Genomic DNA, 24,619 nt, shown 5'->3' on the forward strand with positions numbered 1-24,619 from the left:
TCATGCAAGTACTTGGATATGAATTCAGTTTTTTCAAAGGTACCAGCTATATGGAGGGTGTGATTCTCTTTTTTACAACTGCTTCCCTGGTTACTGGTCTATTTTGGGGCACAATTCAAAGTGCTGGGCTTGTAAAGCTGATTATAACTTGGAACTATGCATGAGTTCAGGTTTTAAAATCTCTGGGGAATTGCTTGATTCCTGCTCTTGCTTATTATTGTTAGGCACCTCAAGTTCCTTTTTGAGAAGAAGCAGCAAGTATAAATTAACTAATAAAATAAATGAATAACACATGCATAGGATACCTTTTTCATTCTGTGTGAGACAAGGAATACTCAGAGGTGGTTTGCCATTGCCTTCCTCTGAAATATAGCCTGAAGTACCTGATATTCTTTGTTGGTCTCAATCCAAGTACTAACCAGGCATGATGCTGCATAGGTTCTAAGATCAGACAGGATCTGGTGCTTTCACTATACTTAGACAGGTCCCCTACTCTATTCAGTTGCTGATGTGTGCGTTCAAGTAATTTCTGACTTATGGTGAACCTATCATGGGGTTTTCTTGCCATGATTAGTTCAGAGGAGAATTGCCATTGCCTTTCCCTGAGACTGAGAGCATGTGCCTTGTCCAAGGTCACCTAGTGGTTTTCATGGCTGAGTGGGGAATCGAACCCTGATCACCAAAGTTGCAGTCCAACACTCAAACCACTTAACTACACTGGCTCAGTCCCAGCTGCTAAAATGGTTGTGAAGAGAGGAACTCCTGCAGGAAGAAAGGAAGTCTGGGTTATTTTGGTTGTTGTGTGAGGGAGGTAGTGAATTCCTGCTATCGCAATAAACAAAAAGTTCAATACAAAGCCATAGCTTTCAGCTATGGTTGTGTATTTGACTAACAGGATGTCACCTACTATGTTCATCCCTTACATTGCTTGCCTAAATTTAAGGGAGGTAAGGCACTAAGAATGGTTGGTGTATTAATTTTAGCACACCCAACAAACTGCATTCTCTGGTGTAACTGGCCATTTATCTACTTCCAACAAGGGTTAGATCCTTGTACAGTCATTCATCTGAACCACATGTAGGGCTTAAACACGAGGAGGAGAGGCAGGCAGCATATAAAACCTTACCCCAGTGTCTCCAAGTAGCTGATGTTACACATTGATCTTTGAGTGCAGAGGTTTGAAAAAGTCTCTGTAACAATGCTTGGGTGAACACAGGCAACAAAAACTCAAATGAGCGGTAAGATTGGACTCCTGCTCAGGAGAGCTTTGTAACTTTCATCTGAACATTATTTCAGAGACATTGTTCTAGAGCCACCTTCAGACCACTGAACTTAACATGTGCATACATCTAGTACTGGGGTAGGTGGTATGTGCATACTCATGTTCCTGTCCTCTGTATTAGCTCTATGTTTGCTTGAGTAAGTGTATGATCAGGGCTTTTGTCTCTTCTGAGATTTGTACTCAGACATCTCCTTTCTCACTGCCACTGTCTGAAGAATCACTTGCACTATATAGTTCAATTTCAGATTGTCTGTTCATTGTTACTAATGCATTCTGTGAAGCGGTCATTTTTAATTTTTGCTTTTTATTTAGAAACGGAATAGTAATCACTGGAAGATTTACCATTTTGATGGTTCCATGGGAAATTTTCCACTCCACTTTACTGAATATAAATCAAATCAATAAATGGCGCACACAAGCCTAAGAAGAGGGAAGCTTGATCATCAAGGGAGACTGCATGTTATTTTTTTTATGGCAATCACAGCTTCCCTCCCAGGAAATAGGTTTCAAAGCCAGCAGTAGATTGAAATGATTTCTTTCTTCTGCTGGCCAGGAAACCTATTTCTCTTTCCTGTGTAGCTTTGACTTATCAGCATGGAGGGTCTAAAAATTGTATCAGAGAACATTAATAAAATAATTGATCTAGTATCAAGAAGTAGTATTTAAGCTGGTTAATCATTTATGGAGAAGCTCAGCATATGTGATGCCATTCCAGCTAATGCTCAGCTAGTATGGAAATGGTAAATGTGTTTTCTGTAGACATGAATATCTCCCAGTGCAGCTAGCCAAAAAGTTGCTGGTTCTCAAGCTCAGTGTTAAAGAGATTTTGAACTGTAGCTGGATGGGTTTCACTCTCACTCCGCAATTCATAATGGAACTCTGAAGGCTAAAATGCAAGGCACTGCTGCCCCTTTCACCTCATCTACCCAATTCATGCAGGTTACACATGAATACGACTACTGTCTCATCTAGCTGGGCAAAATGTTATGTGGCCCCAGGCCCAATTCTGAAAGCTCTGTGGAAGCAGTTAGTTCAACTATCTGGCAAGAGTGGTCTGTCCTTCCTCAGTCTGCCTGTTGGGACAGGGAAGAATGGGGAAGAGGAAAAGGGAAGGCAGAAACAGAGAGAGAGAGGATTTGAAGACATCTTGGAAAAGTTACTTTTTTAGATGACTTCCATAATCTCCCTGGCTATTGTCCAGACTGGTTGGGGTATTCTGGGAGTTGACCAAAAGTTACTTTTCCAGGCTTAGTTCTGCGTGCTTCATTTTAAGAAGGATATAGACAAATTGGAGCAGGTTAAGAGAAGAGAAACAAAGATGAAAAGAGGTATGGAGAACAAAGCATATGAGGAAAGGTTGAAAAGAAGCTGGGCATGTTCATCTTTGTGAAGAGAATACTGAGGGGTGACATGTGGATTTCAATGGCCATAGTCATGTTTGTCTGAAAAATCAGTATGTAAAGGAATCTTGTAACACCTTTGAGACTAACTGAAAGGAGGAAGTTGGTACAAATTACCAGTACCTGGTGCTTTGCAAAGAGGTCTGGATCTGGTTGATTTACCATGAGAGAAGCCAGCCTGTTCCTCAGCCAAAAGTTTTTTTGAGGTCACCCAGATCTCAGGTTTATCCAGTAGATGTGTTGCATATAGATTACTGATCATATCCAGAAGGCTAATTGGCCTATAGTTCTTAGGATTGGATCTAGAGCCTCTCTTGTGTATAGGGACCTCTACTGCCATAAAAAAATGAACTGATAAAAATGTCATTGAAAAATATACATAATCATACTTCAGTCAAAGGGAGAAATGCATGCATTAGAAACTACAGTACATATTTTGCAGAAAATATGTGGGCTTTCATATAAAGAGAACAGTCGATAACACGATAGTACAGGTAGGATTTGAAAGAAACTCGGAGAAATTGGGACTTAAAAGTTTTTCCCATTTGTATCTAACAGTGAGTGATAATTGCTTTCCAGAGATTCTGGGTTTCTAGGTCTACTTGGAAATGTCAGGGGCTGAGCTTCAGATATTTTACGTGCAAAGTACATGGTCTGCCATTGAGGTGCCATCCTTCCCATAACAATGTGAAGTCAAAGGCTTTCATGGCTTTCATAGTTTTTTGTGGGTTTTTCAGGCTATGTGGCCATGTTCTAGAAGAGTTTCTTCCTGACGTTTCACCAGCATCTGTGGCTGGCAAAAGGTCAGATGCTGGCGAAACATCAGGAAGAAAATCTTCTAGAACATGGCCACATAGCCCAAAAAAACCCACAAAAAACTTCCCATAACAATTTGTACAGAAGTGGGGGGTGGTGCAGCCCATGAACTACATGGGCCCCATTTAGTGCCCTCTGACGCTCCCCAAATCATCCCAAAATTTTCAAAATGAATATTTGGGTAATGAGCTAAAAACTGGCAAAAGAGGGCTCAAAAACTGCTGCCAAACATGGGGGGGGGGGGTGCCCCCCATGCTCCCAAAGTAGTCCAAAATTCCCCCCGCTTTTGGCCAAAATTAAAACTGGAAGTAGTGTGACATCACTTCCAATTGTGCCAGGCACATGAGTGATGCTCATAAGAGGGAAGGTGCAGGGAGGAAAAATGCCCCTGCCCTCTGCAGTTGCCAACTTCTGAACTTGTGTTCCTTCCCTTTTCTCCATTCATTATGATCTTTGTCAATTCAAGAAGAGCTGACACAGAAGGTTTACATGAAACTGCTGGAAACATAATCCTGAAAACTATTGGTCTGTATGTTTTTGAAGCAATAGGAACAGCGATCACCTGGGTTCTCTACTTACCCCATCTGGATACATCAGATCGAAGTGAAACATGATTCACATGATGGATTTTGCATTTGTACCTTTTACTTGTAGATGCCTCTGTGGAAACTGCTGTGCCTTTTCTTAATGTGAATAAAAGTAGAGCTGAGGTGAATCATGTAGTTTAACAACTCTTTGCTTTTGAAATGGGCCATCCAGCAATGCCCTGGATGTGATTGCTATTAAAGCAGATTTCAGTATTTGATCTATAATACTGTGTCTGAAATGGTGTCTGGGAATAGATTGAACATCTGGAAACATGCATCTCCTGGGTGGATACTTTTGTGATAGGAAATCAGTCAAGAAGTAACTAATCGCTCATCATATCTTAATTTACTGATATTTAGAATGAAGTTTTCCTTCTGGCTGCAGTTCAAGGACAAATAAGCAGACTGAAGGCTAGTCAGAGACGTCTTAAGTAATTTTGCATACACTTATAAAGTTTATATGAATCCAACAGATGCCATCAACAGCTTGCTTTCCCATGGTAGCTGGCAGTGATTAGCCATCTTTAAAGAAAGTCTTGTGTTGTCAGCTTGTAGCAGCCATGGAAAAGGACACTGGAAAAACAATAGAATCCCCCTATGTGTAGGCACATATATTATTGCATTGCTTTTATGAGTCAATGCTAACTTTTCCAGATGTAACTGATAGTTAGAATTAACCATGCAAGGGGAACTTGTAGCACCATTGAGACTGAAAAAGATGTTGGTAGCATAGACCTTCATAGTCTAAGTCTGTTTTATCAGATGCAGTATACTTATTGTAGTTAGCAGACTTTGTCTACGGAAGCTTGTGTTGCCAACTTACTTCATTCATCCCAAAGATGCCACAGGATTCCATTACATACTGATCCAGACTAACATGGCTGTGTCTTTGAATTTTAATATTATCCAGTTTGCCTGCGTTTGGGTAGTTTGACATTCTTAGGGTAATCTGAAATGGAAATGAAAATGAAAATTTCTGGTTTTTTTTTAGTTGTGATAAATGGTGACTGTTTGGTGGTGTGCATGTGTAGCATGCAGTTTTGGTAGTGCAAACCCCTTTTTTTGTACACTGATGATGATCATTGATCCCCTGGGCTTTTTAAAATATCATCTGAACATATTTTCTTTCTCTTGCCATTGCCTTGTTACTTCCTCTCTAATTTCAGCAGAAGGCTGTAGTGGTATTGATTGTAAGATGCCCTATTAATGCATTATGGAAGGGCAGGACACATTTTTAATATAATAGGAGTGACCATATGGCTAAATCTACTATGCTGCTGTATCACTAAGGCTCTTAACAGGAGAAAGTAGGAAGATAAATATTGTATATCATTTTCATGTATATCATGATAGCTGGAACATATATCACTTAATGTGATATGGTATGATTTGAACTGCAGTTCAGGTTTTCTGGTTTAGTGACTAGATGGGCAAAAATAAAAGGAAGAGCTTCTTACATAGAACTTCCATCAAGACAGAACTGGTTTTCTTTAGAATTTTTAAAGTAATCTTTTGAACTTTCAACAAAGACAAACTTGAAAAGAAGGCAGCCAGAAGTCTAGCGTGTAAAGAAAATGTGAAAAGAAGTTCCTAAAATTTTAATCTCAAAGCAGTCGACACTTTTATATATATTGCCAAATAGAATTTATGTTTGTCACCCTTTAAATTTCCCATATATTTTCTGCAGTATCTTAAAAGTACTGTAACTTTTTAAAAGTTTTAAAATACTGTAAGTTTAAAAAGAAGGCTATCAATTTTTGACGTTTTGGAGTTAGCAAAGGATGAAATATCAAATTTATATGACATATTGATTAAATCTCTTCAAAAATTTGGCTAATCTGAATCTCCTTAGCCATTCTTGATTGGGCTATGCTTTTAGAGAAAACTCACTCTTTTTAAATAAATCACAGGAGGGGAATGGTTTAATGTCTACCATTTAGTATGTTTCTTGCTATATTCATTGAGCAACTTCTGTCCATATGTATTTTGAGTGAAGACAGCTGAACCGCAAGGATTTAATAAAACTTAACAAGGCAACATTTGTAAACCTAGAAAATCACTGGTAATTAGAGCTACGCTGAACAATGTCTCAGCTGTTTTAAATACAGTGTTTTATTTCACATTCTGCTTCAGTGATAAACTTAACTGAAATTCTTGAGACCAGGGATGGGGGACCCTTGGGCTTTCATGGTGTTTCTCTCTTCCAGTACTCAGCAGCCCCAGTCCCACATGGGCTGCATCTGCACTACAGAAATAATCCAGTTTGACATCACTTTAACTGCCATGGCTCTGTGCTGTGGAATTCTGGGATTTGTAGTTTGTTGGTGGCACCAGAGCTCTGACAGAGAAGGTTAAATTATCTTACAAAATTACAAATCCTAGAATTCCATAGCAGAGCCATGGCAATTGAAGTGGTATCCAACTGGATTATTTCTGCAATGCGGATGCAGCCATGGTCATAGTCAGAAGTTGTAATCCAAAATATTTGAAGGTCAAGGATACCTCTGCTGTAGAACAGACAAACTACAGTATATCAAAATTCTTCTTCGTGGTCTCTGCGAATCATACAAATGGGTTTTACTGCGCCTGCGCAGTGCTGTTCGGAAACTTCTAGAATCACTGGGCAAAGTACACTTTGCAACACTTAGAAACTTTTTGGCGGTAACCCCGCCCCCTCCTATAAAGCCCCGGTTCCCGCTCTTTTCCCCAGTTCCATTTTTCCGCTGCGCTTGGCTGTTGTTTGGAACTTCGCTCTCGTAGCTTTTTCGGAATCACTGCTTGGTTTTTGACTCGGACTGTCTTGGACTTCGTCTTTTTGGATTTCCCCCCCTACTTGACCAATCGAACTGTCGACTACGCATTTGGACTCTGTTTTTGGCTCGTCGTCTTCGGATATGTCGCCACCCTTCAAGAAGTGTGACGTCTGTGGGGGTAAAGTCCCTGTCCAAGACCCTCATTCATCCTGTCTTTTTTGCTTAGGGAGAGATCATGATGCCAAGGCTTGCCAGTTATGTAAGTCCATGTCCTCCCAGGCCAGGAAAAATCGGGAGTCCTGCCTGACCTCCGCTATTGCCCAAGGGAAGATCCGGGAGGGGGACCCCCGTCCTTCGTCTGCTCCCTCTGCATCCACCGCGGCTCCCCCGCCTCCTGCCCAGGCCAGTCCGGCTAGCGCTCCACCAGCCCTGCCCGCCCAGGAGATCGGGAGGTCCGAACATGCCCCCTCGGTGGCCCGGGGCGCCTCTAAGTCCAGTGCTCCCTCCAAGTCTGCCCATCACCCGGAAAGGTCTGCCCAAGAGGAGGCGACTTCTAAGCGGGCGACCACTAGCCATAAGTCCCGCGGAGCGGCTGCTTCTCTGGATGCGAGCCCCAACAGGCTCAAGGGCGGTGACAAACCCGCCAAGGAGGGCAAATTGCCTAAGGAGCGCTCTTCGACCACCAAGGCGAGCGGCTCGGGGCCGTCCACTGCGACTCCCGATACCGGCGTCCAAGCCAAGACGGGTACAAGGGTCACTGATAGCCCGATCCCGTTCTTCCCTCCTGACGCTCCACGGGGCTCGGTTTCCTCCAAGAAGAGAACTTCATCCACGATCAGTTCTACTCCGGAGGTCCCAGCTCCAAAGAAGACTAAGTCCCGGGACCATCCCAAACCCCGCTCTGAGGTCGGGACCGGCAAGGAAGACACCCGGGGCCATCCTAAGCCCCGCTCCGAGGGCGGGACCGACAAGGAGGCCGCCCGGGGCCGCCCACGCTCTCGATCCCGATCTCCGCGATCTAAGGACCGCCAGCCGGCGTCCTCTGACCGACGAAGCACCAGGGGACGCTCCTCACACAAGAAGTCTGCCGCTGTGGTGCGCCATCCCCCAGTCGCTGAACCATCGACGTCAGCTACCGCTTTCGATGCTGACTTTGATGAGGAGGAGGCCCGTCCCCACAGGAGAAGATCTCCGACTCCCTCGCCAGGGAGGGACCTCGACCCTGACGAATACTTCTACGACTCAGAGTCTGACAGATTTTACATGGCTGTTCCCAGGGACGTGGCTATGCTGAAGTTCCCGTCTAGAGACCTTCGGGGTCGTGAAGACAAGGCATCTTGCACCTCAGTGCGCCCTCGCTCTCCTCCGCGCCGTGCTTCTACTCATCCCAGATCAGAGACGGTGGTGCATACCATCCCTTCCGATTCGGAGCCTGATTTTCCTCCTGAACCCGAGGTTCCTTCGGATGATGACGACGGGGCTGATGACATCTCCTTGAGCCTCCATCAACCTGATCCCGCTTCGCCGACCGATGACGTGCGCTCCTTTGCCGAACACGTTATTAAAATGTCCCGCGCCCTGGACATCGAGCTGGCCTACCCCGAGGAAGCGGCCAGGGATCCAATCGAGCGTCGGGTGCAAGGCCGAGTGCAAACCCCGCCGTCGATACCGTTCTTGCCATCCTTGGAGTCTCTTGTCAAATGCTCTTGGGATGCTCCTGCTTCTCTCCTGGGACCGCCTCGCAAGATAGAGTCCCTCTATAGGGTGTCATCCCCCAATGCCCCCTGGCTGGCTTCCCACCCTCGCCTCAACTCTGCTATTGTTGAAGGAGCCCAACGCACCTCTTCCCAACGTCAGTCTTCACTCCCGTTGGACAAGGAGGCCAAAAAGGTAGATGCCCTCGCGAGGAAGGCATACACGGCTTCGGCGTTGACTGTCAAGGCGGTGAATTATACCGCCTGTATGGGGGCTTATGTACAGACCCTCATGGAGGGAATCTCCCCTATCATTCCAGATGTCCCTGATGAGGCTCAACGCACCTTGGCGGAGATCAGGGATGAGGTACACTCAATCGGAAGCTGGCTAATTACAGCTTCCAGGAACATGGCAGAGTGCACCGGCAGAGCCATGGCAGCCTCCATCACCCTGCGACGTCATGCCTGGCTCCGTGGATCGGACCTTAATCAGGGTGTTCGGTCCGCGATCGAGGAAATGCCCATTGACGACTCGGGTCTCTTTCATACTGACACTGACGACAAGCTAAACAGGAAGTTTAGAATGAAGGCGGCAGCTAGGAAGCACGGCATGTCGGCTCCAGACTCTGCTCCGTTTCGAAAGCGGCTCCGCCCCTGGCACCACCAACAAGGTCAGTCCCAGAGACCATTCTATCAAGACGGCCAGTTCAATCAGCAGGGCTCCCAGCGACAGAGGTACCCGTCCCAGTCCTCTTCCTCCTCTGGTCGTCGGCCTTACCCTCCCAAATATCGCAAGGCCCGAAGGCAAGATGCTGACCAGCCTAAAAAGAGGGCATGAAGTCCCCTCGCGCACTTCGTCTTGCCTTGCCCATATTTTTTGAACATCCTCAGGCCCTATGTCACCGTGTGGGCCTCGATCACTTCCGACTCTTGGGTCCTAACCATCGTCCGAAGGGGCTATACCCTCGAGTTCGAAGACCTCCCTCCCACCGGAGCGTTTCTTACCACTTCCCCCTCGGACACCCTTCTCGACGAAGTGCGCTCTCTCCTTCAAAAAGGGGCCATATCACCTTTGCCACCAGAACTGCTGTCCAAGGTCTTCTTTTCCAGGTACTTCACGGTACCTAAATCAGATGGTGGAACTAGACCCATACTGGACTTAAGGGGACTCAATTCCTTTTTACGGTACCGACGCTTCCGTATGGTGACTCTAGCTTTTATTATGCCTTTGCTTCACCAGGACCTTTGGTTTGCAACGGTGGACTTGAAAGACGCTTACTTCCATGTGGGAATTCGGGAGTCCCACCGAAGATTTCTCGCCTTCGCCATCGGCTCCGCCGCGTACCAATACAACGTCCTTCCGTTCGGACTGGCCACGGCTCCGAGGGTCTTCACGAAGTGCATGGCCCCGGTGGTCGCCTACCTTCACCAAAGAGGCTACAGAGTCTTTCCATACCTGGACGACTGGCTCTTGGCAGCCCCCTCGCAGGAAGAGCTTCAGGACGCCATCATCTTCACACTGGACCTTCTGTCGAACTTGGGACTGGTCGTCAACCTGGAAAAGTCCCACCTGATCCCAGCCAAGCAGGTCCGGTTCATAGGCTCCATCCTCGACTCCGTCACTTGCACCGCATATCTTCCTTGGGACCGCTTTCAAGCTTTGACAGTCGCGGTGCAAGCCGTTCGGGCCCACAGGAGAGTGAGGGCCAGGGACGTCCAGGTAGCCCTGGGACACATGGCTTCTACTACGTTTGTCACTCCATGGGCAAGGTTGCGCCTGAGGCCCCTGCAGTCGTGGTTCCTGTCGGTCTTCGACCCCATGTCGGACCCTCCACACACATGGCTCACCGTACCAAGACCCGTAGCCGCTTCCCTACTGTGGTGGTTGGACTCCCACAACGTCTGCGGCGGCATGCCCTTCACCCAACCTCAGCCACAGTTGACTTTAACGACGGATGCGTCGATGGAGGGCTGGGGCGCTCACCTCTTGGACCTTTGTGTAAGAGAGAGGTGGTCCCGTCTGGAGACTACCTTTCACATCAGTGCATTGGAAATGCTGGCCGTGGAAAAAGCTCTCAGGGCCTTCGAATCCAGCATCACAGACAAGGTGGTCCTTATCAGGACAGACAACACAACTGTGATGTACTATCTCAACAAGCAGGGAGGCACCAAGTCAACGACTCTCCTGGACATCACGTTGAGAATCTGGGATTGGTGTATCCCGAGGGGCATCCTTCTCCAAGCAATTCACCTACCGGGAGACGAAAACACCTTGGCGGACCGCCTCAGCAGGACCGTCTCGACCTGCCACGAGTGGAGACTCCATCCGGAGACTGTCTGCGACCTATTTTGTCGGTGGGGCAATCCCCTGATCGACCTCTTCGCAACGGCCTCCAACAGCCATTGTCCCCAGTTCTGTTCCCGAATGCGACACGAGAGATCCCTCGGAGACGCGTTCGCTCTCGATTGGTCCGGGGAAATGATCTACGCTTTCCCCCCATTCCCACTGATCACCAGAGTGGTTTCCAAGATACTGCGGGACCGCGTCGATGCGATCCTCATCACGCCGTGGTGGCCAAGGCAGCCGTGGTTCCCGTTGTTGCTCCATCTCTCCAACGACGAGTTTCTCCGGCTCAAACCGCGACCGGACCTTCTCACTGTCCAGGGCGGGAGAGTCCGACACCCAGACATTGACTCGCTCCCGATGGTGGCATGGAGACTCCATTGACTTCGCTCCCACAGTCGGTACGGACGGTGATCCAGGCCGCACAGAAACCGGCGACGCAGAAATCCTACGCCTCCAAGTGGAGAAGGTTCCTGCATTTCCTTGAGGACAAGCACCTTTCCCCAAACCAGGTTACGGTACCGGTGGTGCTGGAGTTCCTGATGACATTAGTAGACGCGGGCTTGTGTCTCACGTCTGTGAAATGTTATTTGTCTGCCATTTGCTCCTTTTTTCAATATGATGGTTTGCCTTCCTTTTTTAGGGAACCCCTTGTTAAGAACTTTCTAAAAGGGTGTAACAATCTCCACCCACAGGTTTCTCCCCCGACACCCGCATGGAGCCTGGACGTTGTACTGCCCGCCCTCCAGTCTGAACCCTTTGAACCCTTGGCCACAACAGACTTAAGGCTACTCACTTTGAAAACAGCCTTCCTTGTGGCCATAACTTCTGCCCGCCGGGCAGGTGAGCTTTGTGCCTTACGGAGGGATGAGCCCTTCCTTCGGTTCCATAAGGACAAGGTGGTTCTTCGGACCGACATTACCTTCCTACCTAAGGTAGTGTCATTTTTTCATATGTGTCAGGACATTGTTTTGCCTTCCCTAGCCCCAAACCCATCCACTGCTGAGGAACGTAGCTTACATATGTTAGACGTTCGCAGGGCTTTGGCGTTCTATCTAGACAGAACTTCGGTTTCGAGCTGTTCCGAAAGACTCTTTCATTGTTACTCGGAACCGAGGAAGGGGCTACCGGTGTCAGCCCAGAGACTGTCCAAATGGGTGGCAAACACCATCCATCTCTGTTATGAACTGTCAGGCAGACCGGCACCTACCAGAATACGCTCGCATGCGACTAGGGCGGTTGCGGCGTCTTCTGCCTTCCTTGCGGGCATCCCCTTGGGGGAGATTTGCAAGGCTGCTGTCTGGTCCCAGCCATTGACGTTTATAAAGCATTATAGGTTGGACACCAGGGCCAAAAGGGATGCAGCCTTTGGGAGGGCTGTGCTGGTCTCAGAGTTGCATTGATTGTCTTTCTGAGGTGGTTGGTTATAGTGTGATATAATTAATACACTTTTTCCATCCTGTTGTATGTGTTGGGATTGGTCTCGCATGACCTTGCGTTCCCTGTCAGGTTCTGTAATATGTTGCCTGTTTGTACATGATGATTTGGTTAGGTCGTACATGACCTTATATCTTCTCCTCAGGTCTTGCAATATTATTGCTTATTGAGGTTTATACACTGATAAAGACTGACTCCTGTTTTTTGGTTCAAAAGTTTTTTATTGTTGCAATAAATTCACCTTTGGTTTACCTTATGCTCTGGTCTCAGGACACTCCCTCCTCCTTGTACCTAAGCTTGTCAGTCTAAACCCATTTGTATGATTCGCAGAGACCACGAAGAAGAAGGACAGGTTACTCACCTGTAACGGTATTTCTTCGAGTGGTCATCTGCGAATTCATACAAATCCCGCCCATCCTCCCCTCGGTGTCCTGCTCACATTGGCTTTGTCTTACATCGCCTACTTGGCGGAAAAATTTGGAACTGGGGAAAAGAGCGGGAACCGGGGCTTTATAGGAGGGGGGCGGGGTTACCGCCAAAAAGTTTCTAAGTGTTGCAAAGTGTACTTTGCCCAGTGATTCTAGAAGTTTCCGAACAGCACTGCGCAGGCGCAGTAAAACCCATTTGTATGAATTCGCAGATGACCACTCGAAGAAATACCGTTACAGGTGAGTAACCTGTCCTTCCCTCATCTAGCTTGCATCATATCCTTGTACTGTATTTGAAAAGCTGAGGCTTTATAGGATTTTAATAACTTGACTCAGAAAGTTAACATTTTCATCTATCATTCATAACAGCTGACTTCAGTCTATGCTAATATTTTCTGTACACCGCTTTGATCATCGTGGAAAAGCGGTATAAAAATAAAATTTTATTATTATTATTATTATTATTATTATTTGACTGGAAATTGCATGTTTCTATTGTTCTTTTTCAGCACAAATAATTATATGATCAGGTCAAATATCAGATATCTGGTTAAGTGTTCCATGTATTCACTATTTCTTTGTGTGGGAGTAAGCAGCCTGATGTGCTCTAGATGCTTTGAACACCAATCTTTGGCTATTACTGATGCTAACTTAAGCTTACATGTTGTAATCCAAAACATCCGGTAGACACCAGATTGCACACCTCCACCTTGGTCAATATATCTACAGAGAGTCTTGCTTTTAATGGCTAACATATTGGCTTGTTAGTTTGCTCCATTCCATCTGCTATTGCAGATGCGTCCATGCTGCCATTAGAGAAAACAGGATGGGGGCTTACCTGAAGCCCTGTTGTCCCCAATGGTGGTGCAGCTGTGTGCACAGGCTGTCACTGAGGACAGCAGAGGCTTCCTTGAAGTCTTGTTGTCCCTAACGTTGGTGTGGCTGTACCTGATAATGGCATGGCCATGTGCAAGCCCCACCATTGGGGACATCAAGACCTGAGCATCCATGGATTTTGCTGTCCGCAGGGGGCCCAGAATGGATCCCCTGGAGATACTAAGGTCCCACTGTATTACCCATTTTAAACTGGATAGTTGTAAACAGGGATGAGTAATGCATCAGTAAATTAGGCAACAGAGTTGTAATCTTCTTTCAAAATCATTCTCTTTTGGACTTAATGGGGCTTAACCTCAATTTAAGTGGGTTTTAGGATGCAGATCTGGTCTTGCAAAAGCTTGTTGAGGATGAATTCCCTTTCCTAGCAGAATTTGTTTCATCTGGAAGGATAATGAGTCATGATTCTCATCTGTTTTGTGTGTTGGATGCATGAAAATCAGGGATTATTAAATGTCTTGGGTTTGATTCCTTGTCTCATCAGGATTAGAATATATGAATCTGGCCGTCTTCTTAGTAAATTCATTGAGTGTCATTGTTTTCTTTTATGGTTTACCTGTTTTAGAAGCCAAATCCATGGTTTAGAATCTGGACTGTGGCCTAGTTCAGATTTTATTGCTCCACCCAGGGGAGAAATTTGCAAAAGTGTTTAATTTGTTCATAGACATTATGCAACAATCATTACTCATTAAACAAATAACAGCATCTGAAAATTCAGCTGAACTCATCTCTCTCAATGAAAGCATTCTAGAGATAAGATGATTTCTGAGCTAAATACTTGTTTTCTTTCATTGTTCTGTTCTTTCTCCTTTCTCTTCCCCACCCTTCAGCCCTCCAAGCTGCAGGAAAAGTGTGGATGTTTTACTGTGATTGTTCTGCTTGAAAAAAAGCAAAAGTAATCATAGCAATGCTCTCCTGCTCATGACAGGGTACATCTGAGAAAAGTGGGGTCTCAGTACAGGTTGTTCCATCATGGCCTAGGAGTACCTATGGCAGATGGAGTATAATAGTTATTCCCTTCTGTAATCCATTGTCTGCATTTATTAATCATTATATTCTTTCACACTGCAGCCTTGTTCCAGCCTTGGCTAGAATCAGGCCTCAGATTAATACAATAGACAACAGCCTGAAAAAAATTACACAACTGTCTGCAGATAAAGGCACTTACATCTGTTCTAGCTTGGGTGTTTTAGTTTGTAGAACTATCATGGATGTAACTTTGGTCTCTGCTTCTGCAGTGATCAGTGGATCATTTTCAATTGTTACTACCCAAGGATGTGGACAGGATTCTTGGAGTAGTGAGAGTCACTACATATGTGCAAAATCCTTGGCCTTCCTCGCTCATAAAATAAGTTGGAGAAAAATGTCAAATGTGTAGAGGGAGTGGCCTGTGCTTCAATACAACAGAGTATGGCTGCAGCATGACTAAAAATGACAGTTGCACCACCTTTGTTGACATAACCAGCCCTCAGTCACACCATACAAATGATAGAATTCAAAGATATAGGCATGTTAGTCTGTAGAATCAATATGTGGAGAGATCTTGTAGCACCTTTGAGACTAACTGAAAGAAAGAAATTGGTAGCATGAGCTTTTGTAGACTTCAGTGTACTTCCTCAGATGCACTTGGAATAAAATGAATTAGGCTTAGTTGAGCTTGATGAATGGACTTGATAGAGGAAGTATAACCTCTTGATACACAGGTTTCTGGAGTGGTTGTGAGTACATTTAGATAGTTAAAGTTTGAGTACCAGTTGCACCTGTTCCTGGAGATGTCTGATCTTATCATGAAGATACATGCCTTAGTTAATGTACTGTATGTGGGGCAGGCTTTGAAAATGTCCAGAAGGTTCAGTTGGTCCAAAGACTTGTAGCAAAACTATTGGTTGGGGTTGATTACATTATTCCTGTTCCACTGGCTACCAGATTGTTTCCAAGCAAAGTTCAAAGTACTGGCTATGACTATAAAGTCTTACATGGCAATCTGTCTGAAAGATTGTATTCTCTCATGTGAGCCTGCCTGGCCTCTGAGATATTTTCAGGAAGCTTATCTAACAGTCCTGCCATCCTTAAGGTAAAGGTAGTCCCTTGACATGAATGTCTAGTAGTAACCGACTGTAGGGAGAGGTGCTCATCTTCATTAGTAAGTCGAAGAGCCAGATGACTCCGGTGGTCATGTGGACAGCATGACTGCACCAAATGCTGTTACTATCCCACCAAAGTGATACCTATTTATCTACTTGCATTTGCATGCTTTCGAACTGCTAGGTTGGCAGAAGCTGGGACTAGTAATAGGAACTTACCCCATCATGTGGCACTCGGACCTCAAACTTCCAACCTTCCGATCCTCAGAATTAGTGCTTTAACTACTAAGCCACCTTTAGAAGCATGTATATGGCTCCTGGTCCTTGCTTGTTATCCTTTCATTAGTAGGCACTTCTCTGTTTTTAATTCAAAGACATAGCTGTGTTAGTCTGGATCAGTATGGAAAGGGATCTTGTAACTTAATTGAAAGAAAGAAGTTGGTAATATAAACTTTCATAGACTTATGTCTACTTCATCATATGCATCTTTCTCTAGTTAATCTCAAAGGTACGATAAGATCCCTTTGCTTACTGTTTTTAAGAAAGTATTTGTAATAGTATGGTGTGCCATTTTAATTCCTTAGAACAAGAAAATTAAATGGATGTTTTAAAATATTATAGGTGATGGCCAGTAATTTAAGTACATTCTTGGTTTAATTATCAATGGAGGAATAAGCAAAAGTTAACTTTATGGAAATATGGAATCCATTTATATGATGTGGTTGTAACATCAGAGCAGTGCCCACTGTCAACTCATGAAATTTTGGTGTGATAATTTCTCAGATCAGAAGACCATTCAGTTCAAAGACTGTTGTGAAGTAATTTATAAGACAATAATATGATTACTATTAAAGGTAAAGGTAGTCCCTTGACATGAATGTCTAGTCGTAACCGACTATAGGGGCGATGCTCATCTCCATTTTTAAGCTGGAAAGCCAGCATTGTCTGAGGACTGTTCTGGTGGCCATGTGGCCAGCATGACTTCAGTGAACGCTGTCACCTTCCCACTGAGAAGTGGTACCTATTTATCTACTTGCATTTGCATACTTTCAAACTGCTAGGTTGGCAAAAGCTGGGACTAGTGATGGGACACTCCATCTTGCAGCACTTGGGCCTCGAACTGCCAACCTGCTGATCTTACATCCAACAGAGTCAGCATCTTAACTACTTGAGCCACTGTTTTGATTACTGTTACAGTTGTAAAATTAAAATGAGAAAACAATAATTTTATTACATTTTAATACTCATATTTTGAATATTATAGATAAAAATATTCTATCTATAAAATATAGATTTTATTTGTTGTAATTTTGTAAGATACCATGAAGCCCAGTTCTGAGGGGAGAAAGCAATTTATGGATAATAATCTCTACTAGTGTTAGCACAAGAAAAAAAGACACAGAGTAGGAATGTATGTGAGTGTTTCCACTACATTGTTGCTTCTGTTTTGCTTTTTCTGCAGTGGAGAGTGAAATTATGAATATGTGTTGGCTTAGAAATGTATGTCAGCTGCTCACTTTTTAAAAAATAAAAATTTACTTCTATATTCACAGTAGTGGAAAATCCATATCTATATTCCTTTTCATACCCTTTTGGCCACTGCTGATCTCTGAAACAGTGTACTCGGCTTGGATTTGTGTAAATATAGTTTGTTAATGGATATAGTAATGAAGAGAAATATATACTAAACATTACCTCAGAGTTTGAAGACATAGCTTAAGTGCAGTACCGAAACATGAGCCTTTGGCAAGGCTCCTGGAAAAGTTCATAACCCTGTGATTTGGCGACCATTCAACATCCTACCTGGGCTAACTTGTTAGAGGAGAGCTACATGGAAGAGAGCACTTTTGATGTTTGTTATGTGTGGGTGTGTGCAAGCTGTCCACTAACATTTGGCATATGAACTTCGGGCTAAATTCTTATTGAAGAAGCAGGATGATTATAAAAGCATTTGTTCTAATGAGACATTACTTTTACTAACTCAGTAAATACATAGAAATGGCATTGGAAAATATCTTTGAAAGGAGAAAAATTGAAAGTTTTCAGCAAAACAAATTGTCATAATATTGGATGACTGAGACTATTTGAAGTTCTGATGTTAGGAGCATAGAAGCCAATATAAATTTCTACTAATGCAAATGGGGCTGCAGGTTGAAAAGACTGTGTGAGTAAATTATATCTTCACTTTTAGAGATGTAGCTTTCAGTGATCAAAAAACACTTTGCATTATTAAGTAAATTGCAGAGCTTTCCACTGTGAATGGGACTAGGGCAGATGTGTGTTCTCAACCACAGCTTTTGAATTCCAACACTCCCTGGGTGTCCTGAATATCTTACCAATGTGAGCTTAATTTGTTGGTTCCCAAAGCTTAAATTTCCAAAGGATTTTCTTAATATGTCCCAGTAATGCTACCTTATTTCTGTACAACAGTTAGGAGATTAAACATGACCTGTGGACTATATGTAGAACATTGGCTTAACTTGGCAGAGTTAAATTTAAGCTGATTCATATATAGGTTCCAAGCAGTCCAGCATCCAGAATTTGTTTATTTTTCAATACTAGCTAGCCAAATGCAGCTAGCCATGTATTAAAGCTTCCCATCGCTATCAACAATGAGCAATGAGGGATGTTGCAGTCCAGCAGCATCTGGAGAACCACCAGTTCCCCATTTCTTCTTCAATTGATCCTGGATTACTACCGTTTAAGACACAATTAAAAGAGACTGGCTTCTCAGTTGACTTGTAGTTGCTTGTGTTGTAAGTCTCTAAAGGTTTGTCCAAAAGTTGGTCTAAAATGCATTAAGAACATATTTCTTAAAGCTTCACAACATCTTATGTTTACACCTGTGTTCTCAGGCTGTCTGTTATTGGGGACCAGCAATTCTCCCCTGTCCCAGCGCATCAGGACCAGAACTATATTGGTTCCTATTGGGTACAATTGTTTCTTTCTTTCCTCGAAACTCTCTAGGAACCTGCATCCAGTGGTTTAGGGACTGTCACTGATGCAGGAGTCACCACTTTGACTAGCACTGGTCTAGACTGAGAGCTATAGTCTTCATCTGTCTGTCCGTCATTCTGTACCTAAAAAAAGCCACCAACATTGCTGTGTTATTTAAGGGGACCCAAATAAAGACTAAAATAAGATTTTGGACCAAGGGGTGAAGAGCAGCCCGAAGCTACTCCCAGCCTGGGCCCCTGAGGGCGCCTCCTGCCATAATCTGAAATGGATCGTGGCAAGGAGCAGAAAAGAGCCACTCCTTTTGTGGCTGGTTTTGGGCCACCCTAGGTGGCCCTGGGGTGGCTTCCAGGAGCTCCAGGAGTGTACTTCATCTAAACGCCATGCTCCTGGAGCAGCTGGAAGCTGCCTCCCGTCTGTTTCAGGCCCAAATCTGTCAAATACTCCAGGCATTTCCAACACCTAGCATTTTTGTAGTTGTTTTTTTTTTTTTTTTTTTTTTTGCTGTAGAATCACATTTAGGAGCCTGTCCAGGAATGCTGCCAACACACAAATCTATAGATATGGAGGGTCAACTTTATAATCCACATTTGGACTCAGTCGGGTTTTTTTCCCATATATCTGGTTTGAGTAAACATTGCTCCTCAGATCTGAAGCCTTGGAGAGATGTACAGTTCATGCAGCCTTCCTTTATTGCTTTGCTATTATGCTCATATGTGGCTAACTAATCAGCTCAAAATACAGTAGAATGTAAAATAGTCATATTGGTCTGTTTTTTTTCTTACCTCTGTTTCTCCCCCCACCCCCTTCCTTCTTTCAGTTCCTGGGCATAGCATTTCTTGGAATTGGACTGTGGGCATGGAATGAAAAAGTAAGTCGAATTTAGAAAATTATTGTATTAATTACATTTATATCCTTCCTTACCCCCAATTTTGCCTTGCTTAAAAAGCAGTATTACTGTCTTGCAAAGTAATGCCACAAAAAGTAGTTGCAGGACATAAACAGAAGGCCACATGTTTCCCCTCTGCTAGTCAAATTTGACCAGCAGAGGGGAAGCATGCAGCCTTCTGTTTGTCAAGAAACGATCTGTTAGTCCATTCCTGACCATTAACCTTGCCTGCTAGGACCGATGTGTGTTGTAATTCAGCAACATCTGCAGGGCCACATACTTCCCATTTTGCTTTAGTCTGCAGAGGTACACCGTATCTATTGTGGGATGAACATAGATTATTTAAAAACAGTTGATTGGCTGTGCATGGTTAAAACTATGTAAAAGCTACTTGGGTGCAGTTAGCTGAGAGTAGCAGGCCTGTATTAGTGATTCTATGCAGAGCTAGAATTTTTTTTTTTTGGGGGGGGGGGGGAATTATAGCTCTTTTAGTCAACTACAATTTTGGGAACTGTAGTAAAAAAAAGAGTAACTTTTAGGTCACACAATATATATAGCCAAGTCCTTTCCAGGCAAACATTCTCTGAAGATGCCAGCCACAGATGCTGGCAAAACATCAGGAAGAAACTCTGCTAGAACATGGCCACATAGCCAGAAAAACCCACAAAAAACTATGGATGCCGGCCGTGAAAGCCCTCGACTTCACAACTTTTAGAAGCTCTGGATATGTGTGTTTTTAGCTGTATTTGTACAGTCTGCAAGGGAAAATAAAGCTGTTCTTTCCTATTTGCAAATGTATTTTGATGAATTATGCTAATAGATGTACAGAAATGATGAAATAGTGGTGATCAGAAAAGGTTGTCCCAAGTTTAAAGTAATGATTGCCATTCCATACTTTATATTTGGGAGCGGTAAATAGGATCTTTCTAGTTCTGAATTATGATTATGAAGAGCCACTGAAAACTTGATCCTACTAAAGGCTTGACCTGTGGATCATTAAATGTATAATATGTCAAACTGTGTAGTGATCAAACTGGAAAGCCAGTGTGGTTTAGTAATAACTAGGGGTGCTGGATTGGAACTTGGGAAATAATGTTGTAGTCCCCATTGAGCTATGAATGAAACTCACTTGGTGATCTCAGACCACTCTCTATCTCTCAGCCAAGCCTATTTCATTATTGTCAGGATAAAGTGAGGACAAGAAGAGCCCTGTACATTATCTTGAGCTCATGGAAGAAAAGATCAAAGAAAAGTGTAACTGTTAAATAAGTAAAGTTGCAGCCTAAGGACTACTGAATGGCATTTTACCGGCTGCTGTGAAAAATATACATTCACAAGTATCCATATTCAATTCTCATATGTTGAAGCAGCTTTCCAAAAAAGCTGTCAGAAGTTCTTCAACACTGAAATAAGCTTACAGCTTCTTGCCATTTTCCTATCCTGTCATTTAGGTGTTTAAATGTAGAGGTGTTGTGGTTTTGTTGATTTGTTTATTTTGCTACTAGGGATTCTAGGATAACTCCCTCTTTACTCAGCTTCTCCTCGCGAGTGAAACATTTTTACTCCATCTGGCTTTTAGAAACTGACAGGGATGGAATTGTAATAGTGTGCTGTGCTATTTTTGTGGTTTGTATATAGTCTTTTAATGAATTTTAATGGCTTTAACTTCACAAATTATTCAATTGTCTTTTAAATAACTTCTATATTTATACTTCTGTTTATACTTTTGTATAGTTTTAAATCTACATAGTTTTTAATGATATAACCTTCCTTGAGTCCCATTATTAAGAAAAAGTCAGGATATAAATGAATAAAATAAAATAAAAGTACTTTTAATCTGCATCCAAGTCCAAATTGCAACAAATGTTTTGGCAGAAACAAAAGTTGAAATGGATCTATATATGGTTTCTATCAGTTGTGGTTGTGATGACAACCCAATTTTATTAGCAAGAAAGCATGTTTTTCCTTCTCTTTCTAGAAAGTCAAAGTTAGTTTTCTCATAATAATTTTATTAGCTTTTAAGACATAAAGCATACATCCCCTGAAAAAAACCATCTCTGTAGCACACATAACACATTACACAAATAACACAACATACCATCCTAAACTATACTTATTCTAAAACTAAACTACATTAACAACTAAATTCCCTATCCCCTAAATTTCCCCCTTCCACATAACTAAAAAAAAAAAAAAAAACCACCTAAACTCCCCAAAACACAACTCTGCTTAACAAAACTTACACAAACTATATTGACTTCCAATTTCCCAAGCCTAGAAATACTAACGCTTAATCTATTCATCTCTCAACTACTGCCAAATTTTTATATTACCATATATACTGGATAAGTCGACCTCATGTATAAGTCAAGATGAGGTTTTGTGGCTAAAATTATGGTTTTTGATAGGTCGAGGGTAAAACTTAGGGGCACGTAACAAGGGATGTAAAGGATGAAACAAAGGAAAATGATACTAAAGAATTCACAAAATTCCAGCAGGCATAACTTTTCGTGCTAACACTAAAGGCTGAATGGATGAGAGTGTGTATGTGGTGTTGTTTTTTGTTTTGTTGGGGGGGGGGGGGTCAGTGCTTCCAGGACAGATTACACTCTTGCTTTTCAACAGGAGACAGTTCTTTCTAAAACAAAGAGTTAAAGTACTGTACTTACATTGACCCATAGATAAGCTGACTCAAGTTTTTTGGGGTCCTTTTTTAACTAAAATTTCTAGACTTATACATGAGTATATACAGTACTTCTTTGGGTTTCCCCCTTCTTTCTATTTAAATTTCTCTTTACATTTATTTGATTTGAGTATTAAGTTGCATGTTATAAACACCAACATGGGATATTCAGGTTTTAAAAAAGCAGCCCAGAACTGTGTTCTGCTGGACTGAATTCAGTTATAAACTACAGTATACACATGTCTATACTAAAGAAACCTGCAGAAAGATTGTGTATCTTTGTATGCAAACTGTGAATAAATCTTTACTAGCATTTATTTAAATTTTGCAAAAGGTAAAAATAAATCAGTTTCCCATCCAGGTCCCTTCTCATAAAATGATTTACTCAATTCAATTGCATTCCATTGCAGATTATCCCAAACCAGTGGCTTGTCTTCAGGTACAGTTAATTTATGATGATGTGAAATCATGCAAAAAGAGTGACTGGTGTTTTTTTTTAAAATGAGATTTTCCTTGCAGCCATTAGGGAAAGCAGTAGAGCTTGCTCATTAGGGAACTAAAAGCAGGTTTGACAACCAGTCAGTTGGGCCTAAAAAGAAACTCAAAATTAGCACCCTAAATTGTGAACCTGAAAGGAAGCTGGTGAGAAAGATGGAGGTGAAGAACTCAGAAAGCACAATGAGCCAAGTGAGTCTCTTTATCCAGTCATTTACGTTACTTTTTTCTTTTAGCCTTTCCTCTGAGCTCCAGGAAGAAATCTTTCCACACTCCTCCTCCCCTCTTCTTTCCTTCGTTGTGTGAAAATAATCAGTAATATGCAGCTTCCAGCTAATGAAGACTTAATATTTACTAAAGAAATCTCTACCTTAAGGTTGCATAAAATTGCTGCCAGAGCGTACTCTGCTTTGGCATAATCCTCTGCTTACTAATTTTGTTCCAGCTTGTAGTGAGGTTGGATCAATTAGACTGCCACGTATTTATCTCTGGTAAGACACCACTGTCAAAACATTTTTTTAAAAAGCCTCCTTTACTAGATGTGCAGTTTCTCAAACTATCAGCTAAAAATTGGTATTTATCTGTGCTGGTAGTGAGGCACTTGGCTCTAATTGGTGTAGACATATCCAACTTTCTCTCTTAGTTGTACAATGGGCGTTGTATACATTGCATTACACCTGACCAGTTCTGCAGCTTTTCCTTCCAGATGTGTCTCTTCTGTTTATGGAACCTGCTGCAGAGAAGATGTTTTTTTGATGAGTTATAGCATATCTGCCCTCAGAAGGTCTCCATGTCAATTGGGAAACTGGAACCCTTTCCACAAAGAGATCTGTTTACAAGTAGGAGTCATGCCAAGTCCTTTTTTTTATTCCAGTTTTAGTGTAAATTGAAGAGTGCTGGCAACAACCTAAAGTAAGCTATTACGGGCCATTACAGACTGCCCCACCATACCAATTTCCACCTCAGGTACTTGAAGGACTACTTTCTTACTCATGGACCAAAGTTTGAAGGACTTGACCGAAATCCTTTCCAGACTTCACTCATGACTTCACAATGATCAAGTGAGGGGAGGGGGCCTTTATTGTAATGATGTCTTTTATTTCCCAAACTTAGGTCTTCAGATTTTGTTGGACCAGCTCCCTGATGTCCTACCCAGTGTAGCTAATGGCCTAGGGATTCTGGAAGTTGTAGTCTAGCAAGATTGGGCACCCACAGTTGGGAACCAGAACTATAGTGGCCTGCCAGAATTGACTCAAATATTATTGTTGTTGTTGTTGTTGTTGTTGTTGTTATTATTATTATTATTTGCTGTGAAATATGCTTTCACACGCATGTTAATTTTTTTGATGTGTTGTATCTGGGTTTCTAGTTTTGCTGTCTTGTGATGGCTTCTTTTTGAAATGATTAATGCCTGGTTCTAGATGGCAAACTGTGAAAATTGCTTTTGAGCACTTGTAAGAAATAAATAAACATTGAGTACCTCTAACTGGTGACATGCCTGTTTTGGCTATTCAGACAAAATGTATCACCTTTGAAAGGGGAATATGCAAAGAGATGCTGAAAAAAGCAGTGAATATGGGCCTTTCAATAATTACTGTTGACCTGTCTCCCTGTTGTTCAGGAACAGGCTGAAATGTTTCACTGTGGCTATCAAAGAAGAAAGAGGGGGAAATCCTTCTGCTTATTAAAGACCAACATGTCATAGTAGTTGTGTTTCTTTTCAGGCTCTGCATATATTTATTAGTCAGGGTTCACTGGTCATACAGATGCGTGGGAAATTCCACCTTCTATTCAGCAGAAAGAAAACCTCCATTACAAGGACTATATTTTGGGCTTTCTTCTGAAGACCACCAACATTTTGGTCTTTGTTGCTGTCCC

The 24,619-nt window shown here is 42.9% G+C and overlaps 1 protein-coding gene across 5 annotated transcripts in view; it reads left to right on the forward strand.

Moving 5' to 3' along the window:
- Positions 1–24,619, forward strand: part of TSPAN5 (tetraspanin 5) — a 101,856-nt gene that overhangs the window by 58,114 nt on the left and 19,123 nt on the right. For all 5 annotated transcript variants that reach the window (XR_016281353.1, XR_016281354.1, XR_016281352.1 and 2 more), the window contains exon 2: positions 19,495–19,545. Coding sequence is in view for 1 of the 5 variants with exons in the window: in XM_089526094.1 (XP_089382220.1) it covers positions 19,495–19,545 (51 nt within the window). In the remaining 4 variants the exon portion in view is untranslated. The remainder of the gene's footprint in view (positions 1–19,494; positions 19,546–24,619) is intronic.

The sequence above is a fragment of the Sceloporus occidentalis genome, unplaced genomic scaffold (assembly GCF_023333645.1).
Source record: "Sceloporus occidentalis isolate IW3139 unplaced genomic scaffold, rSceOcc1.0.p SCAF_5, whole genome shotgun sequence".
In the NCBI taxonomy this organism is placed as follows: domain Eukaryota; kingdom Metazoa; phylum Chordata; class Lepidosauria; order Squamata; family Phrynosomatidae; genus Sceloporus; species Sceloporus occidentalis.